Here is a 17,117-nt window from a genome sequence, read left to right on the forward strand (position 1 = left end):
GTCAAGCCTGTGAGTGTAAAGTTAGGTAGGCCTATGGCTAAAATTGCTTTTATGTTGATGTCCTGTATAAGTAAATTGTTCCAATTTGATTAAAATCGCTTTTAAAATATTTTCTGGTGATAAGTATTAAAAAATATCCGACTTATCCGAAAAGGTCGAAGGTGAACATTTGGGCTCCACACGTGTCGAAACAGAAATATATGGTCTCAAATTATTTGTGTTATTATATATATCAAAATAAGAATAGTTTGCACAATGTATGACATTTTGTTCCCTATGTAATACGGCGAAATTGGTCAGCCTACGGTACCTATTCAGTCGTATTGATTGTGACCTATTTTGCTTTTTGCTTCCTTGGTACAAAAATCTCCTACAAGTGCAAACTATACTTTTTTGAATTACTAAATTAAAATAGACAATTTGAGATCATGTTCATCCAAATTGGAGGTATACTTTCCCGTTTTGAACCACGTGGATCCAAAATGTTAATCTTCGACCAATATAACCTCAGGCTGAGGTCGTTGACGTAGATAAGGCAATCTACAGACAACAGAAGAATAAGTTACCCATTATGTTCACCCCTGTATAAAAATGCCGGGTATCTTCATTCTTTTGTTGTCTGTTTATATACGGCTCCAAAAAGTATTCTTACACTTGGAAAAATAATCACAATTTCAAAACTGAGCCATATTGGGGTACATTATCTAATCCGGCACATTATGACACCCCATTGAATTCAATGTGACTTCAAGAAGTAAAGTTACAAGCATTTGATTAGACAACGGTCTAGTTTTAGAAGTGACAAACTGGCCTATCCAAAACTCCACGGACTAGACAACTGGGTTGATAGTGGTAAATGGCTAATTTTGCTAACAAAAGGAACAAAAGATAACTGAAACAACAGAGATGACAAATAAAATGGATGTTATGAACAGTACAGAGAAGAAAAAACAAATAAATGCTGGTTTGAATAAAGCTTCATTGAAGAAACTGTTGCGCTTGTTGGAATCTTTTTGCGCCTTGTATAGGCCAGTTTGTCACTTTAATAACTGGACCTTCGTCTATTCAAATGATTGTAATTTTACTTCTTGAGGTCACATTGGATTCAATGTGGTGTCATAATGTGCAGGATTAGATAGTGCATCTATTACAAATACAAATTTACCCCAATATGGTTCAGTTTTGATCTTGGGATTATTTTTCCAAGTGTAAGGATACTTTTTGGCGCAGTATATTTTCTAAACATTATTAAAAGAAAAATATGGAATTCGTTTGATTGAATGTGAGCAATTTTGAATTTTATGTAAGCTTTGACCATGGATATCTCGAAATGCTCAAAAAAGGTGAAATGCTTCATATTTATCCGTGATACTGATAGTCACACCCAAGTTTACACTTTTATATTTTAGGGTTATCTAATAGACTATTTGACGCACTGCGGAGTATTAATATTTCGCCTAGAAACTAATCCTGTTTAAGCCCGAATTAAACATAGTAGTTTGCGTCTGACATCAAGGCAAAGGCGCAACGACGGTGCGGACCTGCGCAGTCGGCTTACAGCATTTTTGGTCTTGTTGACAGGACGTCTTTTTAATTCGGTCTTCAATTACAGGCTCTCGATTTCAAAGGTTTCATCACTATGCCAAACAATTAATTTTCCCAGATCTTAAAAACATTATTTAGACAGATCGCTACCATAAACACAGCAAACAAGATAATCATTTTGAACGTTTAAATGATGGGTTATTTTGTTTCATATTCATGTCACCCCTATCCAGGATAGGACATACCACGTGCTGTCATGAAGATCATAAAAATATTTTAAAAACATGTTATGTCAACAAAAAAAAAAAAATATAATGTGGAACAATATTACTGTAAAAACTGCAGAGCACTTGAAAGCAAAACATTTGTAAATGTTGAAATAGAAGTTGCCAGAATAAGACTTGAAGTAAAATTGTTGACACTCCATAGTTTGTTGGCAGTAACCTTCATTCTTTCTTCTTCAATTCTGCTGAATTCTTTTTTTCATATCGGCCAGCACAGAGCGACCGTTTAAACAAACAAACAAACAAACAAACAAACAAACAAACAAACAAACAAACAAACAAACAAACAAACAAACAAACAAACAAACAGACAAACAAACAAACAAACAAACAAACAAACAAACAAACAAACACACGTTTTCTGACACCCTTTATGCGCTCATTTGAATAAGTTAAGAGAACTTAGATACCACAATTTATTTCAAACCTTTGTTCACACAATTATACATGAGAACCCTTATTGTACGCTAGTATACAAAAATATTTTTTTTACCTTTTCTCACCTTCCCCGCTTCAACAAGACACATGGTAGAAAGTAAGGCAATCACCGCCACATTGATTATAATTCGATTCATCGTTTCAATGTTTTATGATGAAATGAGAGATGAAAAATCTACACGCTTATATCTGGTCAAAATGAATATAACCTCTATACGACGACGACGTGGTAACCATTAAGATAAATGAGATAATGGACAAATAGAGCGAATTGAAAGTCTATATATAGGCCTAAAACTGGGGTCACGGTTAGTTGAAATACCTAAAAAGAGATGCTACCCCATTATCAATTGTTAACAGGTCAACTGGAGCCAAATCTGCCCCTGGACGCACACAGAGCGTATCGTTACCAGAAGGCTTTACCTGTACCGTTGCACTCATTGCCACTTCAATAGTTGAAATCAGTTGATAATTTTAAAAATTGTGATCGAAAACATAAGGATAGAACGAAATCAAAAGTTGCACTTTAATGTTCTAATTAATGAAAAGCACGGCGCTAGTCCTCTTATTCGTGAAAGCTTTGTGTACAAATCAATTTGTACAATTTGTTTCAAAAAAATCGGTGGTCTCGGAGATATGACCAATAGTGTAAAGTAGTCTTAAAATAGCTTGGGTCACTTTCGTGTCTTTGTGTAGCAAAAGTAACCAAAATGAGTTGAATCATGAACCATCAGGTTTCAATTTAAAACAATGGAGTATTTAAAGTGGTAAATCTTTGGGCACATACTTTATTATTGATAACCAAGTTCTTTTCCACTTACCTACGTTACCATTCGCTTTGATGATTTACTAATATTATATATTTTGTGACTGCAATTTGGTGTCTTCAATGTGTTTTAAGCTTACCATGAATTTAAGGCTGATATCTGGTTATGCTCCGTTTAGAATTTCTGTCTGATCGTCGGCTTTTGCAGGCAACAGAATGCATATTGGTTCACAATTATGTGGGTCTCTTGATGATATACTTACTTTGTATTCATTGTGACAACAACTTAATCTTCGTCTGGAAACAGGGTTCCAGACTGATTTCGGAACAGCTGTAGTCTTCGGCGCCGTATCAACCCTCATATAAAAGCCCTCGTGGCGAGCACGAAAGCTTGTTTCAACGTCTATTCTATACTTATTAGAAACGTTGACCTTTGACCATTATTTTGATTTATACCTGTTATCAAACCTATGTTGTGATTGACACCAAAATGAGGTATCTCTTTGTATATTTCGTATGCCGGCCAATGACTGACCTTGATATGTACGCTTGATTGGGTACTGCTATAGCATCCAATTTACGACTGAATTGTTTAGCACCTGGTCAGTAAATAATCATCCAGGGAACACAGTACTTTGACTATGGAGTGAACATGGTGAAAGACCCATTATTGTTTAGGCGCGGATAAATAAAAGCACAGGTCCTTAGCGTGTATAGCAGAACATTATAAATAATAGAATGTTTGGAATTTTGTAACTAAAATACTAACTGCATTTTGCGTTATTTATCTATTTATGCCTATTTATTTAAATGTTTATTAACTGACTTATTTATTTGGTAGATTAGTAAGTAATCATTGGTTTATTATTGATTAATGATATCTTGAAAACTGAAAACTTGATTGATTGATCGATTGGTAGCCATTTCACAAAATTTTATGTGGAACGTCTATGTGAATAACATCGTGCATTAGATAAATATTAGTATTGATTTATTCTATTCAGCAATATCAAGGACTACTATAAAACTTTTCACAGAAAATATATAGTTAGTTGGCTAAGTAGTAAAGCATTGAGTTTCAGAACCGAGAGGTCTTCCCAGCTCCGCCTACTTTTTACAAGGCTGAGAATTTTTTTTGAACTGCTAACTTATTTGGCGCCCGATCTGAACTAGTCCTTTTCTGATGGATGTGTCTCTTACAGGCACACTCCCCCTGGAATCCAAACCAGGTTCCCGTCCTTTTTAAGTACACATCCCTTACTTAAATTAATTCTAAAAAGCAAACTAGCACCATCTAACCAGCAGAGGCACTTTGGATTGATCTAAATAAAACATTAAAGAGGCGGAAAATAATTTATAAAAACTGTTTACTAGTATTTCATTAAAAAAATCCAAAATGGACAAAATGAGTTGCTAGAGATCCATGTTGTATTTAATTACACTTGTCTGCGTCAACAACAGTATGCGCTTATTCGCTTCTCTTATTTTTGTTTCTGTCTGTCGCCGCCTCTCTCTCAAATGTGTTCAGGACAATATAATTTATCCGTTCCGCTTGTGTGCTGTTGAAATGAAGCAGTCACACAACGTAATCGTCCTGACCAAAATAATAATTTGACAAATTTATCCCCGAATACTCTTACATGTAGGATGCCCCTGTCTGACTGCTATGGTGCTTGCCGCGCGACGGCGTATGAGCCAATGATGACCCTTAGTTGTGCACGTTTGTCATGTTTGTCTACAAACAGCGTGTGTGAAATTCGCTGAGCGACAGTGGCATGATGATGAAACTAGTATAATACTTGCAAGTGTGTTCTGAATTAAATGAAACTTACAACAGAAAGGAATTATGGCATAGTATGCCGTCTTTTTAGCGAGATAGTTAGAATTTGGAACGGAGATCTCAAACAGATTGGTTCAGTCTAGGAATCAGCGCTCACTAAACTTTCGCGTTCACTAAATTATAATACGAGTATGTTTCTACATTGCTGCATGGTTCGACTGTGTGTGTAATCAGTGGCGTATGAGTTTTGGATGAAGAGGAATGGGTTTTTGGCATTGAGAAAATTAAGGGGGGCGGGGGGTACAGGACTTTGGCATTTTTTTCATAGGGCAATAAGGGCATTATGTAATTATTTATTGTTACACTATCCAGAGATGGAACCGAACCGAGACTGTGGGTCAGTCTATGCAGCTACAATCCTAACAATAAGTACCAGGATGGGGTTTATTGGCAAGGCACATACCCGTAACGTCGACAGTTGAGTGCCCCAGGCCGGGCTGCTTCATCTTTTACCCATTTTTATGCCACTATCTACAGTATAAGTATAATGATAATTTTTTTCTTAAAGTGTGGTCAGTGATCGACTTTGTGTTTACTTGTTTATATGGTTGATGATTTTTATTTATGGACCGTTATTATTATTTTAATGCCGGAGGGGCCGGGAGAACATTGAGATTTAAGGGGAAAATTACCCAACCCCCTACTGCGATGAACCCCTGATGAGATTTAATTGTTTTTCTTGAAGTATAGTACACGAAGCACTTTTTGGCGCTAAAAAAAGTTATGGTACAAATATACAAATACAACTTATAAGTTCCCCCTGAATACTTTTTAAAACAAATCGAAAAATATTTGACAAAATGAAAATATGCAAAAGTGTATGGGTAGCCTTTTTTTTGTTTTACACGTATGGACCAAATTATAGCGTCACACGTCATTGCGTTTAGTCACAATGGTTTATTGTGTAAAAAAAAGAGACCGTTTTAAACCGTGTTGCATCTGAGTCCATAGGAGTCAGCTCTCAAACAATACAGTAGGCCAGGTCTATTGTTTGTTATGTAGCACAGACCTCGAAATGTTGATTAGTGTCCATAGGGTTAATTTCGGAGGGCAGAGTTAACTACACTTACTATTACTTGCCTACATGTAGGTCATAGATTCCCATACTTCTACAATAAAAATACCGTTGTTATTTATACAGTCAATTGAAAGCTAAAGATCCCAATCACCAGCGTTACCGTCATTAGAAATTTGAAAAGAATTAGCAGATTAGTGATTTGTCAAAATTGTCGCACAGCTTTTCAGAACCCAATTAAGATAAAGGTCCCTATACAGACTTTTTTGTGGATGTAGAATAATCGATGTAACCGATCTATGTTATTTTATATATTCCCATTCTATTTCTGGCAATATTTAAGTTCTAACGAATGTTTGATACCGTAAAACCGATAATATATTTCTACCCGATATTATACATAAACACATTATCGATTGTACATCATCGAACATTCGTTAGAACTTAAACATTACTGGGTATAGAATGGGAATAGATTAAATAACGTAGATATGTTTCATCGATTATTCTATACGTCTAATACTCGGAGTCTGTAGTAGCTGCTTTAATTATGGACTTCATTCGTTTGGTACAATGGTTATTAACTACTTTCACGATGTTGCTATGTCATTGTTGCATAATCACTTAATAACTCAATGACACTCAAACTTAATCATTTTTATTTCTTTTGGGATTTATTTTTGCTTTTGTTTTGTTTTTCATTTTAAGATAATGCGAAGACCCGAAGAACTGTGGGTAACAACATTTTTAATATTAGCTTAAATACTTTTATTTAAGAGTAAATATCCCTTAAAAATAGGGCCAAATAAAAAGTTGGTTTCAGGAAAAAATTGAAAAAGACAAAGCGGTTTTCATTTTTCTTAGTACAAAAGTCACTAGCTCATTCTTTATTATTATTATTATATTTTGGTCACTTTTGTTCTTTTACCCTTATAAATGCACAAAATAAAAAATAAAATAAAAATATCAAAACATGGGAAAAATTCTAATGCACGAAAATATGAATTTTTAAAAGCTACGCGCGCGATCTCCTGACACAAAACACTTTTTTATTTTGCCTATTTTATGCGAATTTATTTTATATTATAGCATAAAATGATCACCAATAGGAATTTTTACTTTCTTAGAGAAGAGCAGACAATGCAACTAACTGTTTGAATATATTTCTACATGTTTATGCTACAGTAAAATGTCCCTTTCTTCCCACCAATACCCTAAATTCTTCAGCATTTGGTGTACACATGATAGTTCCAGTAAAAAATGGTTATATTTTTAAGTGTATTTCAATGGGAGGTTTATTTAGTGGTGTAGATTTAACACCATTATGATGTAGATTTAACATCTATAATGTAATGTAAGTAGTGGTTTTGCTGCTCTTCTAAGTTCATTTATAAAATGTCCGCCCAGCTTAAGGTGAGTAGTCGATGCAAATTTCAGCGGCCGTCCTTCCTGGTATGTTCCCTGTATGAATTGAAATATGAAATGATTATTACAATTATTATTTAATACTATTAGTTATAAAACTGTTCGTAGTTATAAAAACTCAAAGGATAACCATTCTTTTGCAAAGTCATATAAGTGTATTCTTGCGATGTTTCTCATAATTCGAATTGCAAACATGATTAGAAGATTAAGTGTTTAGCATTAAATAAATATGTTTAGTTTTTAATATGTTTAGATAATGTTTAAATGTTTCAGATTAAGCAATTTTGGACAAGAACGTGTCCAGATTTCGTGTTGAGAATCTAAACACGATTACTTCAAGTTCTATCAAAGAATCAGATTGGCTAAGGCCTGGGTTTTAGGGTCTATTATATTTCTTGATGTGATTTGGGCCTATGACCTGGGTTATATCTTACATGCAGCCAATCAGGCAAACTTGGCATTCTTCTCCAAGTGGAAGCAACGTTGTTCTACATAATAACAATAAATAATAAATTCGGGGACTTATAGTGCGCGATGCCAACACACAGACCTCTGTGCACACTTTACATATTTTTACTGATCACGCTGGCTGCACATCCTATAGGCCTAAAACTTTTTCCACATTCAGGGACGCAGCTCAATATAAGGCGCAGTTGCCTAATCGACCTATATACAACCATCGCAGCCAGCTCCTCGAGAAACGAACGTTTAAACCAAAACAACTAGACGGGTGTATATTTCAAATGGAATCCCCCATTCAGGTAACCCCATTAGAAATCCACACTCTCTGACTGCAAAAAGAGTGTTCAGCGTTTAAACTGGTTACCGCGGGTCATCACTGACCAGTCATGTAGAGAATGTAATGGTACTTTGACTAGGGTAGCTTTTTAGTGAAACTTTTGAAAATGCATCTTTTTCATTCAAGGGGTCACCATGGCTACAAACTTTGAGTTATCCAGACAAATGAGGTATCAGAATTTTCGGAATTAATATTCGTTTGTTTTTTCTATTTCATTTTTTAAATTTGATGCATATATATTGAATTTTGTCTCGTAAGAAAGGGAGTAATTACTTTTTGGTAGTAGTTTATTTCAACCAGAGTAGTCCTATCACTTCACTTACCATGTACCTCTGGATCATCGAGGTTATCGCATATTTCTTGGTACTCCGGGGAGTCGAGCAGCATCTCGAAAGCTGGATTCCACCACGATTCCAGAAGCGAATCTTTGCGAGTCATGATAGATTCTCCTGCAAATAATGGGTATATTGTGACAATTAGTTATTTTGTATGTCGTTGCTCAAACTGACGAATACCAGAATCCGGGGTTGGGTGGGGATGGGTGGAGGTAGGTGGGATGGAGGGTGGTAACTGGATATATTTTTGACGGGGTGTGAGACTCCAGACTGGAAACTCTTACCCATTTCAAAGAGCCAGATGGACAGATACCCATTTCTAAGGATTTTCTTAAAAATATAGACCCACATCTAAGGATTTCTTTTGAAATATAGACCCATTTTCCCCGAAAAGATCAAGATATAGCTCTACACGTCATGCTCATGGAAAAGGGGTTTATTTCAAAAACGGACCCAAGTCTAATGATTTTCTAGCAAAATTAGGGACCCATGTCTCAGGATTTTTTGCAAGAAAGCAACCTATTGAAGCGGCACATCCCCGTATGCCTCTTGTATGGGAGTACCCCGACCAGAAAACTATAAACCACCCCTTTATGACACGTGAAGCGACAAAAGCACCAGTAACGATATATTTCTGTTTTCGCCGTAGAAGTGATGTAACAGGATAGGAAATAGGTAAAAACAATATCGCCCTGTGCTACAAGCAGATTCATAGATTGAATACCCGGGTTGAGTACACCTTTTTCGTAACTGACCACTTCGGTGCTGTTGGCGGCGTTTGGCTCTGCTAACTCCAATTAGGCTGGAGTTAGCGAAACAGAAAACTGAAAGTGAGGTCGAAGATGTAAATTACATACTCCCAATTATGCAAATAAAAATGCTACATATACATTGGGTACACACAATTCATGTGTTTTTTAAAGGTATTTGGTTTTACACACATCGGAAGTAAACCCTTAATGACCTTTGACCTCAAATCTGTGTTTGAGTGGCGTTATTGTCCTACTTATTTTGTGGGAGAAGTAGCATTTTGAGTTGAAATCACGTTTTTGACCATGTGACTTTTGCCCCCATGAGTTTCATGTTACATGTATTGGCATGATCATTGATGTTTGTGACAAAGTTAGGTCAAAATATGTGTAAGCATGACGTGAGAACTAGAGCAAATGTAAATGTAGAGAGAAGAAAGTCACGTCACGGCTGTGTAAAGAACCTGTACGATAAAGGTCACAGGGACAAGAAAGAAGACTCTGTAAGGAAAAACAGACTTGACGTATGTCTGGGCTACAAGCATACAATAATCTACAAGCAAGGAACTATAAATTACGCGCTAATACACTCTAAACACTATATATGTATGTGGCCTCTTTGCTTCATATCAATTTATAAGTGCTCTTTTTTAAAAGACATAGTTCATTGAATTTACAACCGTATGACAAAACAGGCCAAAATAGTAACTTTTTGCACAAGATCTGCAATTTATCATTGCTCATTCTAGTGACTCTAGTATAAGTGTGCTTTTTCATTTAATGACATAAAATTTGAAAAATATTGTAAGGAACACTGTCTTGAGGTTTTGACCTTTAAAACCTACATTTTGGTCAAAAAATGTGCTTGGATAGGTAGTTTTCAACAGATTTTCCACATTCGCCTTACTATAACATTGAATTGCGTTATCTGTTGACCTAGTGACGAAAAGTGTTTTAAGGAGAAAGTGTTAGCTTTCGTTTGATGTAAATAAATTCTGATTGGATGAATCGAACACTTGAGGTTTCCGCAAAAACCAATGAAAGAGGCCTATTTTTTCAGCGAGAAGCTCCACAGCTCGTACATTGCTATGCACTCAACCGTATAGTGTAATGAAAAACTGTGGTGGAGACATTCACTGCTTGTTGTTCTCTGCTTGGAAGCTCTGGGCGAAAAAATGTGTGCTCAGGTGTATCGAGGTGGAAACTGTGCGCAGGATGGTATATAAGAAAATCGTTTTAGTATCGAAACTTTTCCATATGAATCTCTACAGATTACGTGGTTTGTAACATACCGCCAAGCAAGCAAGATTCATATGTCATGATAGCTTCCAGTCCATTCTCAATTGCAACACCTTCAAGATCATTGGACATGAAGATAGCATCGATCTGAAATGATTTAGTTTAAAGAATACAATAATAAGTGAATAAGTAAGTATTGGTTATTTGAAAAGGTAATCACATTTTGTTAAGATAGGGAAGTCGGGAACACCCTGTTAATACAAGTGAGCTTGTGTTATAATCTCCACGTGACCCAGGGGCCCTTTACCAAGACCACCAAGTGATCAATTGATTTCCAAGTTTACACAAAATGTAATCAAATTTACTTACACTTTCTAAATTATTAAAAGAAAGTTTATTGACGAAATCCGTACAAACACTTCTTGTCAAGTAAAACACCCCCGGATATCCGTTAAAATGTGCAGGATAACCATCCACTGTGCCAAAGGTTCCTATTCTTTAGTTCCCCTCAAGTTCGGTTGTGACGTCAATGCTTTTTCGCAGTTGTTGTACGCGTGTGGGTATGTAATCTCGGCGAGATTTACATTATGCGCGTGATTCAATTACTGTGACTAGCGTAATACCATTATAAGTCTCTAATCTGTGTTTCTGACTACAGTAAAATCTTTATGTATTCGTCATCACTCGTCTAAACATATCTAAATCTGCAAAATACTTACTTGACCTCTAGCGAGTGCACGTCTAATCGTGGCCAAACCCGCATCCTCCGTATAGACCAGAGCCTGGTCTTCCGGTAGTTGAAACTCCTGAAGAAACAAGGAAAGACATTACCGGATAAAAATAATTGTTAATCTATACCTGAATACATGACAAATGCCAGAACCCCAATTGACCATGCCAACGTGCACAGTGATATTCTGCACATTTATGGTGACGTAATCTTGGTTTATTTACAAATGCTTCTATATATATAAACAATTCTATAACCTCACAGTCCGTTATTCAAAATCGTGTTCGCGTACTGTGATGCGTTTGGACGAATCAACCAACCAACCAACAAAACCAATCAATCAATCAATCAATCAATCAATCAATCAATCAATCAATCAATCAATCAATCAATCAATCAATCAATTATTCATTCATTTATTCGCGCAATCAATCAATCAATCAATCAATCAATCAATCAATCAATCAATCAATCAACCGACCAATCAATCAATCAATCAATCAATCAATCAATCAATCAATCAATCAATCAATCAATCAATCAATCAATCAATTATTCAATCAATTAATCAATCAATCAATCAAACAATCAATCAATCAATCAATCAATCAATCAATCAATCAATCAATCAAACAATCAATCAATCAATCAATTAATCAATCAATCAATCAATCTTACCGCAACATTAAAGAAACAGGAGACATCAGCCCACCAAGCATCCAGAAATCCAATGTTGACATCACTCAGGTCTTCCGGGTCAATATTATTCGGGTTACCTGAAGCAGTAAACAGTAAGGGCACAGGAGGAGGGGAAATCTCATCTGTGAACCCCACTGATCGTGCTCTAATTGATGAATGTGAAAAGGCTGCGTAATAGAAATCATGTTAATAATGATAATATTGATGGTGGTGATCATGGATATGATAATAATACTGATGCTGGTAATGATGATGACATTTGCTTTTTTTACCTAGCTTAAAATTGGCTGGAATGTGCTTTAATTGCACCGTTTTTGCACTGAAAAACAATCCTCAAACCTTTTTTTCTTTGAGGTGCAAAACGTTTCTCTTGTTCTAAGTCACAATCGGCAGAAAATTCGTTACACATTTTGCCCCCCACCTTTTCTGGTATCATTAACTCCTTAGGTTAATGGAGATTGAAGTGGTATCAAACATTCCAATCTATCATTCTCAGGGGGCATGGGAGTTTGGGTCCGGCGGAATTTGTTTTCACAGTCTTCAGGCGACTAATTTTAATGTATACCTTTATACAGAGTTGGGTGGGGTAATTTTTTTCACCCATCAGTGAGGCAATTTTTTTTGGCATCTGACTTATGGGCGAAGTTTTTTTTCAAACTCCCATCCTTCCGCCTGGTAATCAAATGGCGCGCCCCTTAATAAGAACGTTGTGCGTTCCATATTCATTTGGAGTAACCTTTAACCTTGATAACAGGGTACATGGCGTACGGGATGGTCATAACATAGCAGCAGAAACGAACTCAGTCACGATCGACGGAATGACACCAAACTGCGATTTTCTTTTCTCATTTTTTCTGCTGAAAATTACCAGGGGACAAATTTGATAATAAAAACTAATATTTTGTTGATGAAATACAAATGTAGTTTATGGAAATATTACCACGTGGTTTTTTCTAACCTTTTCTCAACACTCCAATGTAATAGGGAATCTGTTTTATTTATAATACGTACACATGCAGGCATCAACCCACTTTCCCATTAATGCTCTTTGTGGTAAGTTATTGTCCCAACAATCCAGTAAGGCGCCTTGCAAGATTGAGCAATTCTTCCCTGCAATCCTGCATACTGAAAGTAAATACATTAATATAATAAGACATCGATAAAAAGACTTTTTCGCGTCTGACGTCATCTGTCTCGAGCACGGTTTGTTTACAAATGACTTGCTGAACGCGAAGGCACCATGTCAACAATGGCTAGTTGCTTTTTGCCTTGTAAAAGTACGTAATTTTTCGCCATTTTCTGCTATTCCTTTTCTCCGATCGGCACCAGATAAATCGGCCTTCCTTTTTACGTGCTATTAACCAAACAAGAATCGTAGGGAATTTGATTGACAGTGACGTCAGACGCAATAAAGTCTTTTTATCTCTGTCTCTCATTATAATTTCAAGGTGGCTCGTTTAAAATGAAATGAAATGAAAGTCTTTGAATTCAATAGTCTTTCAATGGCTTCCTCAGTTTGGTTATAAATAAGAACATGTAATGTATTTCGCAGTGGCCTAGAGAACAAGTACATGCTGTCTCAAAACAAACAAACAAAAAACTAAAAAAAAAAAAAAAAAAAGTTTGATTGCTTACCTTCATTGACGACATCCACATTATATCCTGCCAACTGATTTGTTTCTGGGTCTCTACAAAATAATATTATATTCATTAAAGTTGTGGTCAAATGTCTACAGACGAAAGTTATGCTAGGGATGGCTGATATATGGTGGAGTAATTGAAATTAAGTGTCATAACCATGGAGGTTGAATAAACATGGAGACATGATAGATTACGTAATCCATTTCTTCTTTAATACAGATTTCATTTGCCGACATTATTTCGAACAAAAGGGTTTCGCCATTAAATTGATAACTGACCCGACAGCATATTAACGCTTTACACAGCTGCCGAGATTCAAGTGAACACAACAAAGCCATGTGTAAGTGCACTTCTTGAGAAAGTGGTACCATTGTTATTACACACCTATTATGTATAGAATTATCTAATTTGTACAATTATAGGTGTCGATCTCACGACTTCATGAATACTGATTGGCAACATTTTTGTCAGCACTCCAATCGACCAATCGGGCACAATAGATGAATAAATGCTTCAGTCGGTTGGTCATAACATGCCAGGCCAAAATATTTGCTTTCCAAGGAGCATCCAGGGGCACTTCAATACGAAATGGATAGGTGTAGGGCTAATACTTTCACTGTAAGGGTCATTCAGTGAGAGCGACATATCAAATATGGGATTATGTCATTGGATGAGAGCAAGATTTTTTTTTATTCTATGAGAGAAAACGTACAAAATACATATAAGGTCATTGAGTGACAGACGGAATGTTTGGACCTAAAGGGGCGTTTGGTGATGACACGAACTTTTAAAATAAATGAGTACCAAAACAGTCACAAAGACGCCTCAAATATTAAATTTCTGGTTCTAAACATGATAAATGGTTTCTAATGGCTTTGTTATTTCACAATAATTAACGAAATCAGTGTTACATGAAAGTTGCTGGCTGATCAAATTGAAAAATAACGGCCTTTGGTGACAAATCAAACCACCATTGGTATATGCTGTAAATCCATGATTTTCATTTCGCTCTTATAAAATTGTTTCAAGAGCTATTGATTTTACCTCTTAGTTTTATCGGTGAAAATCGCATGTTCATAGAATATGTAGTCGAAAATCAAGTTTGGCAAATTTGCACGGTACGGGCGCGCTCACATTTTGGTTTCACTGAATAGAAGAGACTCATGGCCATACATTGGTACCAAATATAACGGTATATCTATATATTTATAATTGTTTTTTTTTGGGGGGTGCAACAACCTCCCTTTGAAGTCCGTGTTACAAAATATGACTCAGTAGTTCAAGGGTTAATCACGTAAATGACAGAGTGGTATTATTCTATAATGAAAGACAGAGATAAAAAAGACTAGTTCGCGTCTGACGTCAGAACATTAGCGCGACGTGATTGGTTGCCGATCTGCGCAGTACGGCATTTTCTGTCTAGTTGTCAGAATTCTAGAAGCGAATTAGTCTTTTTAGTTGAAATGTTACTTACGCATAAATCTGTTTAATAGGAGACGAGAAGATTTGATTGAATGTCCAGATTCGTGGATCATAGTGTAAGTAGGGGCGACCAACTTCTTCTCCTATAAGAAACGAACAAAGGACAAGTGTCATATTAATATATTTAATTGGACTAAATATGTCTAAATGGACTATTTCCAGTAGAAATCAATACACCCCCTATGGTGTAGATTTCAAATGGGCTTACCTGAATTAGTAATTCCATTTGAAGTATACAAGGATGGTTAGGCTTTTTGTTTTGGCCACACACATGGTCAAAAACTAACACTTTCATTGAAATCGGGACACTTTTAGCTTTTGATTACTGTGTGGCCAATAAAACCGACCACTCCCCAATGTTGACGTTTCTGCTTATACATCAAGAATGGTAAGTCGCAGATAGGTCAAACTATACTTTTTCTGAATCGTTATGACCAGAAGAATGCTTTGGCAAATATCTGAGCAATTTTGAAATTTCAACACGGTTGTATAAAATTTGATTCCTGTTACATAGCTTATATTTTTCTAGGCACGTTTTTTGATCTAGTATATTTCCGGGGTGCACGCTAGGCCCTCCTTCCAACTAAACTATAGTGCGTAAGGATCGACATCTTAGGCCATTAAATTACCAAATTTGAATTTAACTACAAAATATTTGTGTGGATGCGCAGTTTTTTTTTTTCAAAAGCTCATTCATTAACTTCATTTATATCTAAGATAGTTATGGAAATTGCTGATATACGCTGAAATGTAGAGGTATGCCTGCTATTTAGCCAGGCATTAACAGACATTTTCTAGAACGAGCAGTGTATCTATCGCCTGATAGAATACGAGGTCATCATTATTTTAAGTGGAACAACAAAGGAGGCGGAACGCCCGATTTGTTTGACGCAAAAATGAAGGTATCTCATCGTGTTCTGCATGTATTATTACGGCGATAATAGACACACGGTGTCAAAACAACTTTATTTTCATTCTTTAACAGGTCAACCTTAAAATCTCCTTTGTAAAGTACAGGGTGTCCCAAAAGTAACTTAACATTGTGAATTGGCCATAACTTGCGTTGTATTAATAGTGTTGTTACAAAAATTGCACAGTATGTAGATAATTCTTTTAGAAATGTTATGATACCAAATATGCTTATGTGGTCATGACCATTTTGCATGAAATTAACGGATATCTACCGTACCGTAAAACCCACTTTTATAAACGCAAAATAACTCGTCATTTGAGACGTGATAACACCATATAACGTGTTATCGATTTCAAATCTGTTTTGTTTAATTTTGTTATGTTTGTTTGTTTGTTTGTTTTCAATGCGTAATCTTCATTTCCTGTTTTATCTGGATTTTATATGGAAACTGCTCAAGATCTTTTCTGAGGATTTTGTACGCGGTACGTTGTTCTCCATTCAAAGTCGACGTACTGATCGTCTTGGGCTCTTCGCCACCACTCTTCGTATGACATCGATGTTTGTAGCCGATCTTCCTGTTCTTCCACGTCCTGCCCGAAGTAGATCATGAACAGATCCAGTTGATAGGAATTCCTGCACTAGTTGCTGAATTGTATTTCGGCTGGGTGCATACTTTACATTAAAATGTTCCCTAAACTTTGCTTGAGTGAGTTTTTCCGACTTTGTCTCCGCAAAGAATCTGAATCCTTTGATCTATAGGAAATTCATCTTCACTTCAACTGTTTTAAAGTAAAGTTTAATATTGCCAATATATCCTAATTATAATCTAAAACAGCAGTCATGCTTACGCTAGGCCACGTAATCCATGAATGTTCATACCTAATTGTAGCGTGTGCAGTGAGTGAACCAACTCTATTGTTGAGATGAGGGAAGCACATCATTCATGTGCTTGAACAAAGAACATAATTTTTTTATGAGCTTGCTTTTGTGGGTTTGATACACACATATGTACAGTCGCACAGTAAGGTCAAGGGGTCATCAATAATGCTGTTTTTGGTATCAGAATAATTCTAAAAGATCAATCTATGTGAATATGTTCTCCATTTTGGTATGAAGTAGGAAATATTTGAGATATGGCAAATTCACAATGTTAAGTTACTTTTGGGACACGCTGTATATTAAAAATAACAGGGAAACCGAGTATTACATTGCTAAAA

General features: G+C 36.0%; 1 protein-coding gene across 1 annotated transcript in view; it reads right to left on the reverse strand.

Annotated features, from left to right (window-relative positions):
* Positions 1–6,543: 6,543 nt before the first annotated feature.
* Positions 6,544–17,117, reverse strand: part of LOC140141218 (uncharacterized) — a 32,804-nt gene continuing 22,230 nt past the window's right edge. The window contains exons 3-10 of the mRNA XM_072163017.1: positions 14,980–15,070; positions 13,500–13,552; positions 12,876–12,989; positions 11,844–12,031; positions 11,155–11,241; positions 10,489–10,582; positions 8,436–8,561; positions 6,544–7,349 (exon numbers count right to left, since the gene is read on the reverse strand). Of these exons, the coding sequence (XP_072019118.1) occupies positions 7,297–7,349; positions 8,436–8,561; positions 10,489–10,582; positions 11,155–11,241; positions 11,844–12,031; positions 12,876–12,989; positions 13,500–13,552; positions 14,980–15,070 (806 nt within the window). The 3' untranslated portion in view covers positions 6,544–7,296. The remainder of the gene's footprint in view (positions 7,350–8,435; positions 8,562–10,488; positions 10,583–11,154; positions 11,242–11,843; positions 12,032–12,875; positions 12,990–13,499; positions 13,553–14,979; positions 15,071–17,117) is intronic.

The sequence above is a fragment of the Amphiura filiformis genome, chromosome 19, assembly GCF_039555335.1.
Source record: "Amphiura filiformis chromosome 19, Afil_fr2py, whole genome shotgun sequence".
Lineage (NCBI taxonomy): Eukaryota > Metazoa > Echinodermata > Ophiuroidea > Amphilepidida > Amphiuridae > Amphiura > Amphiura filiformis.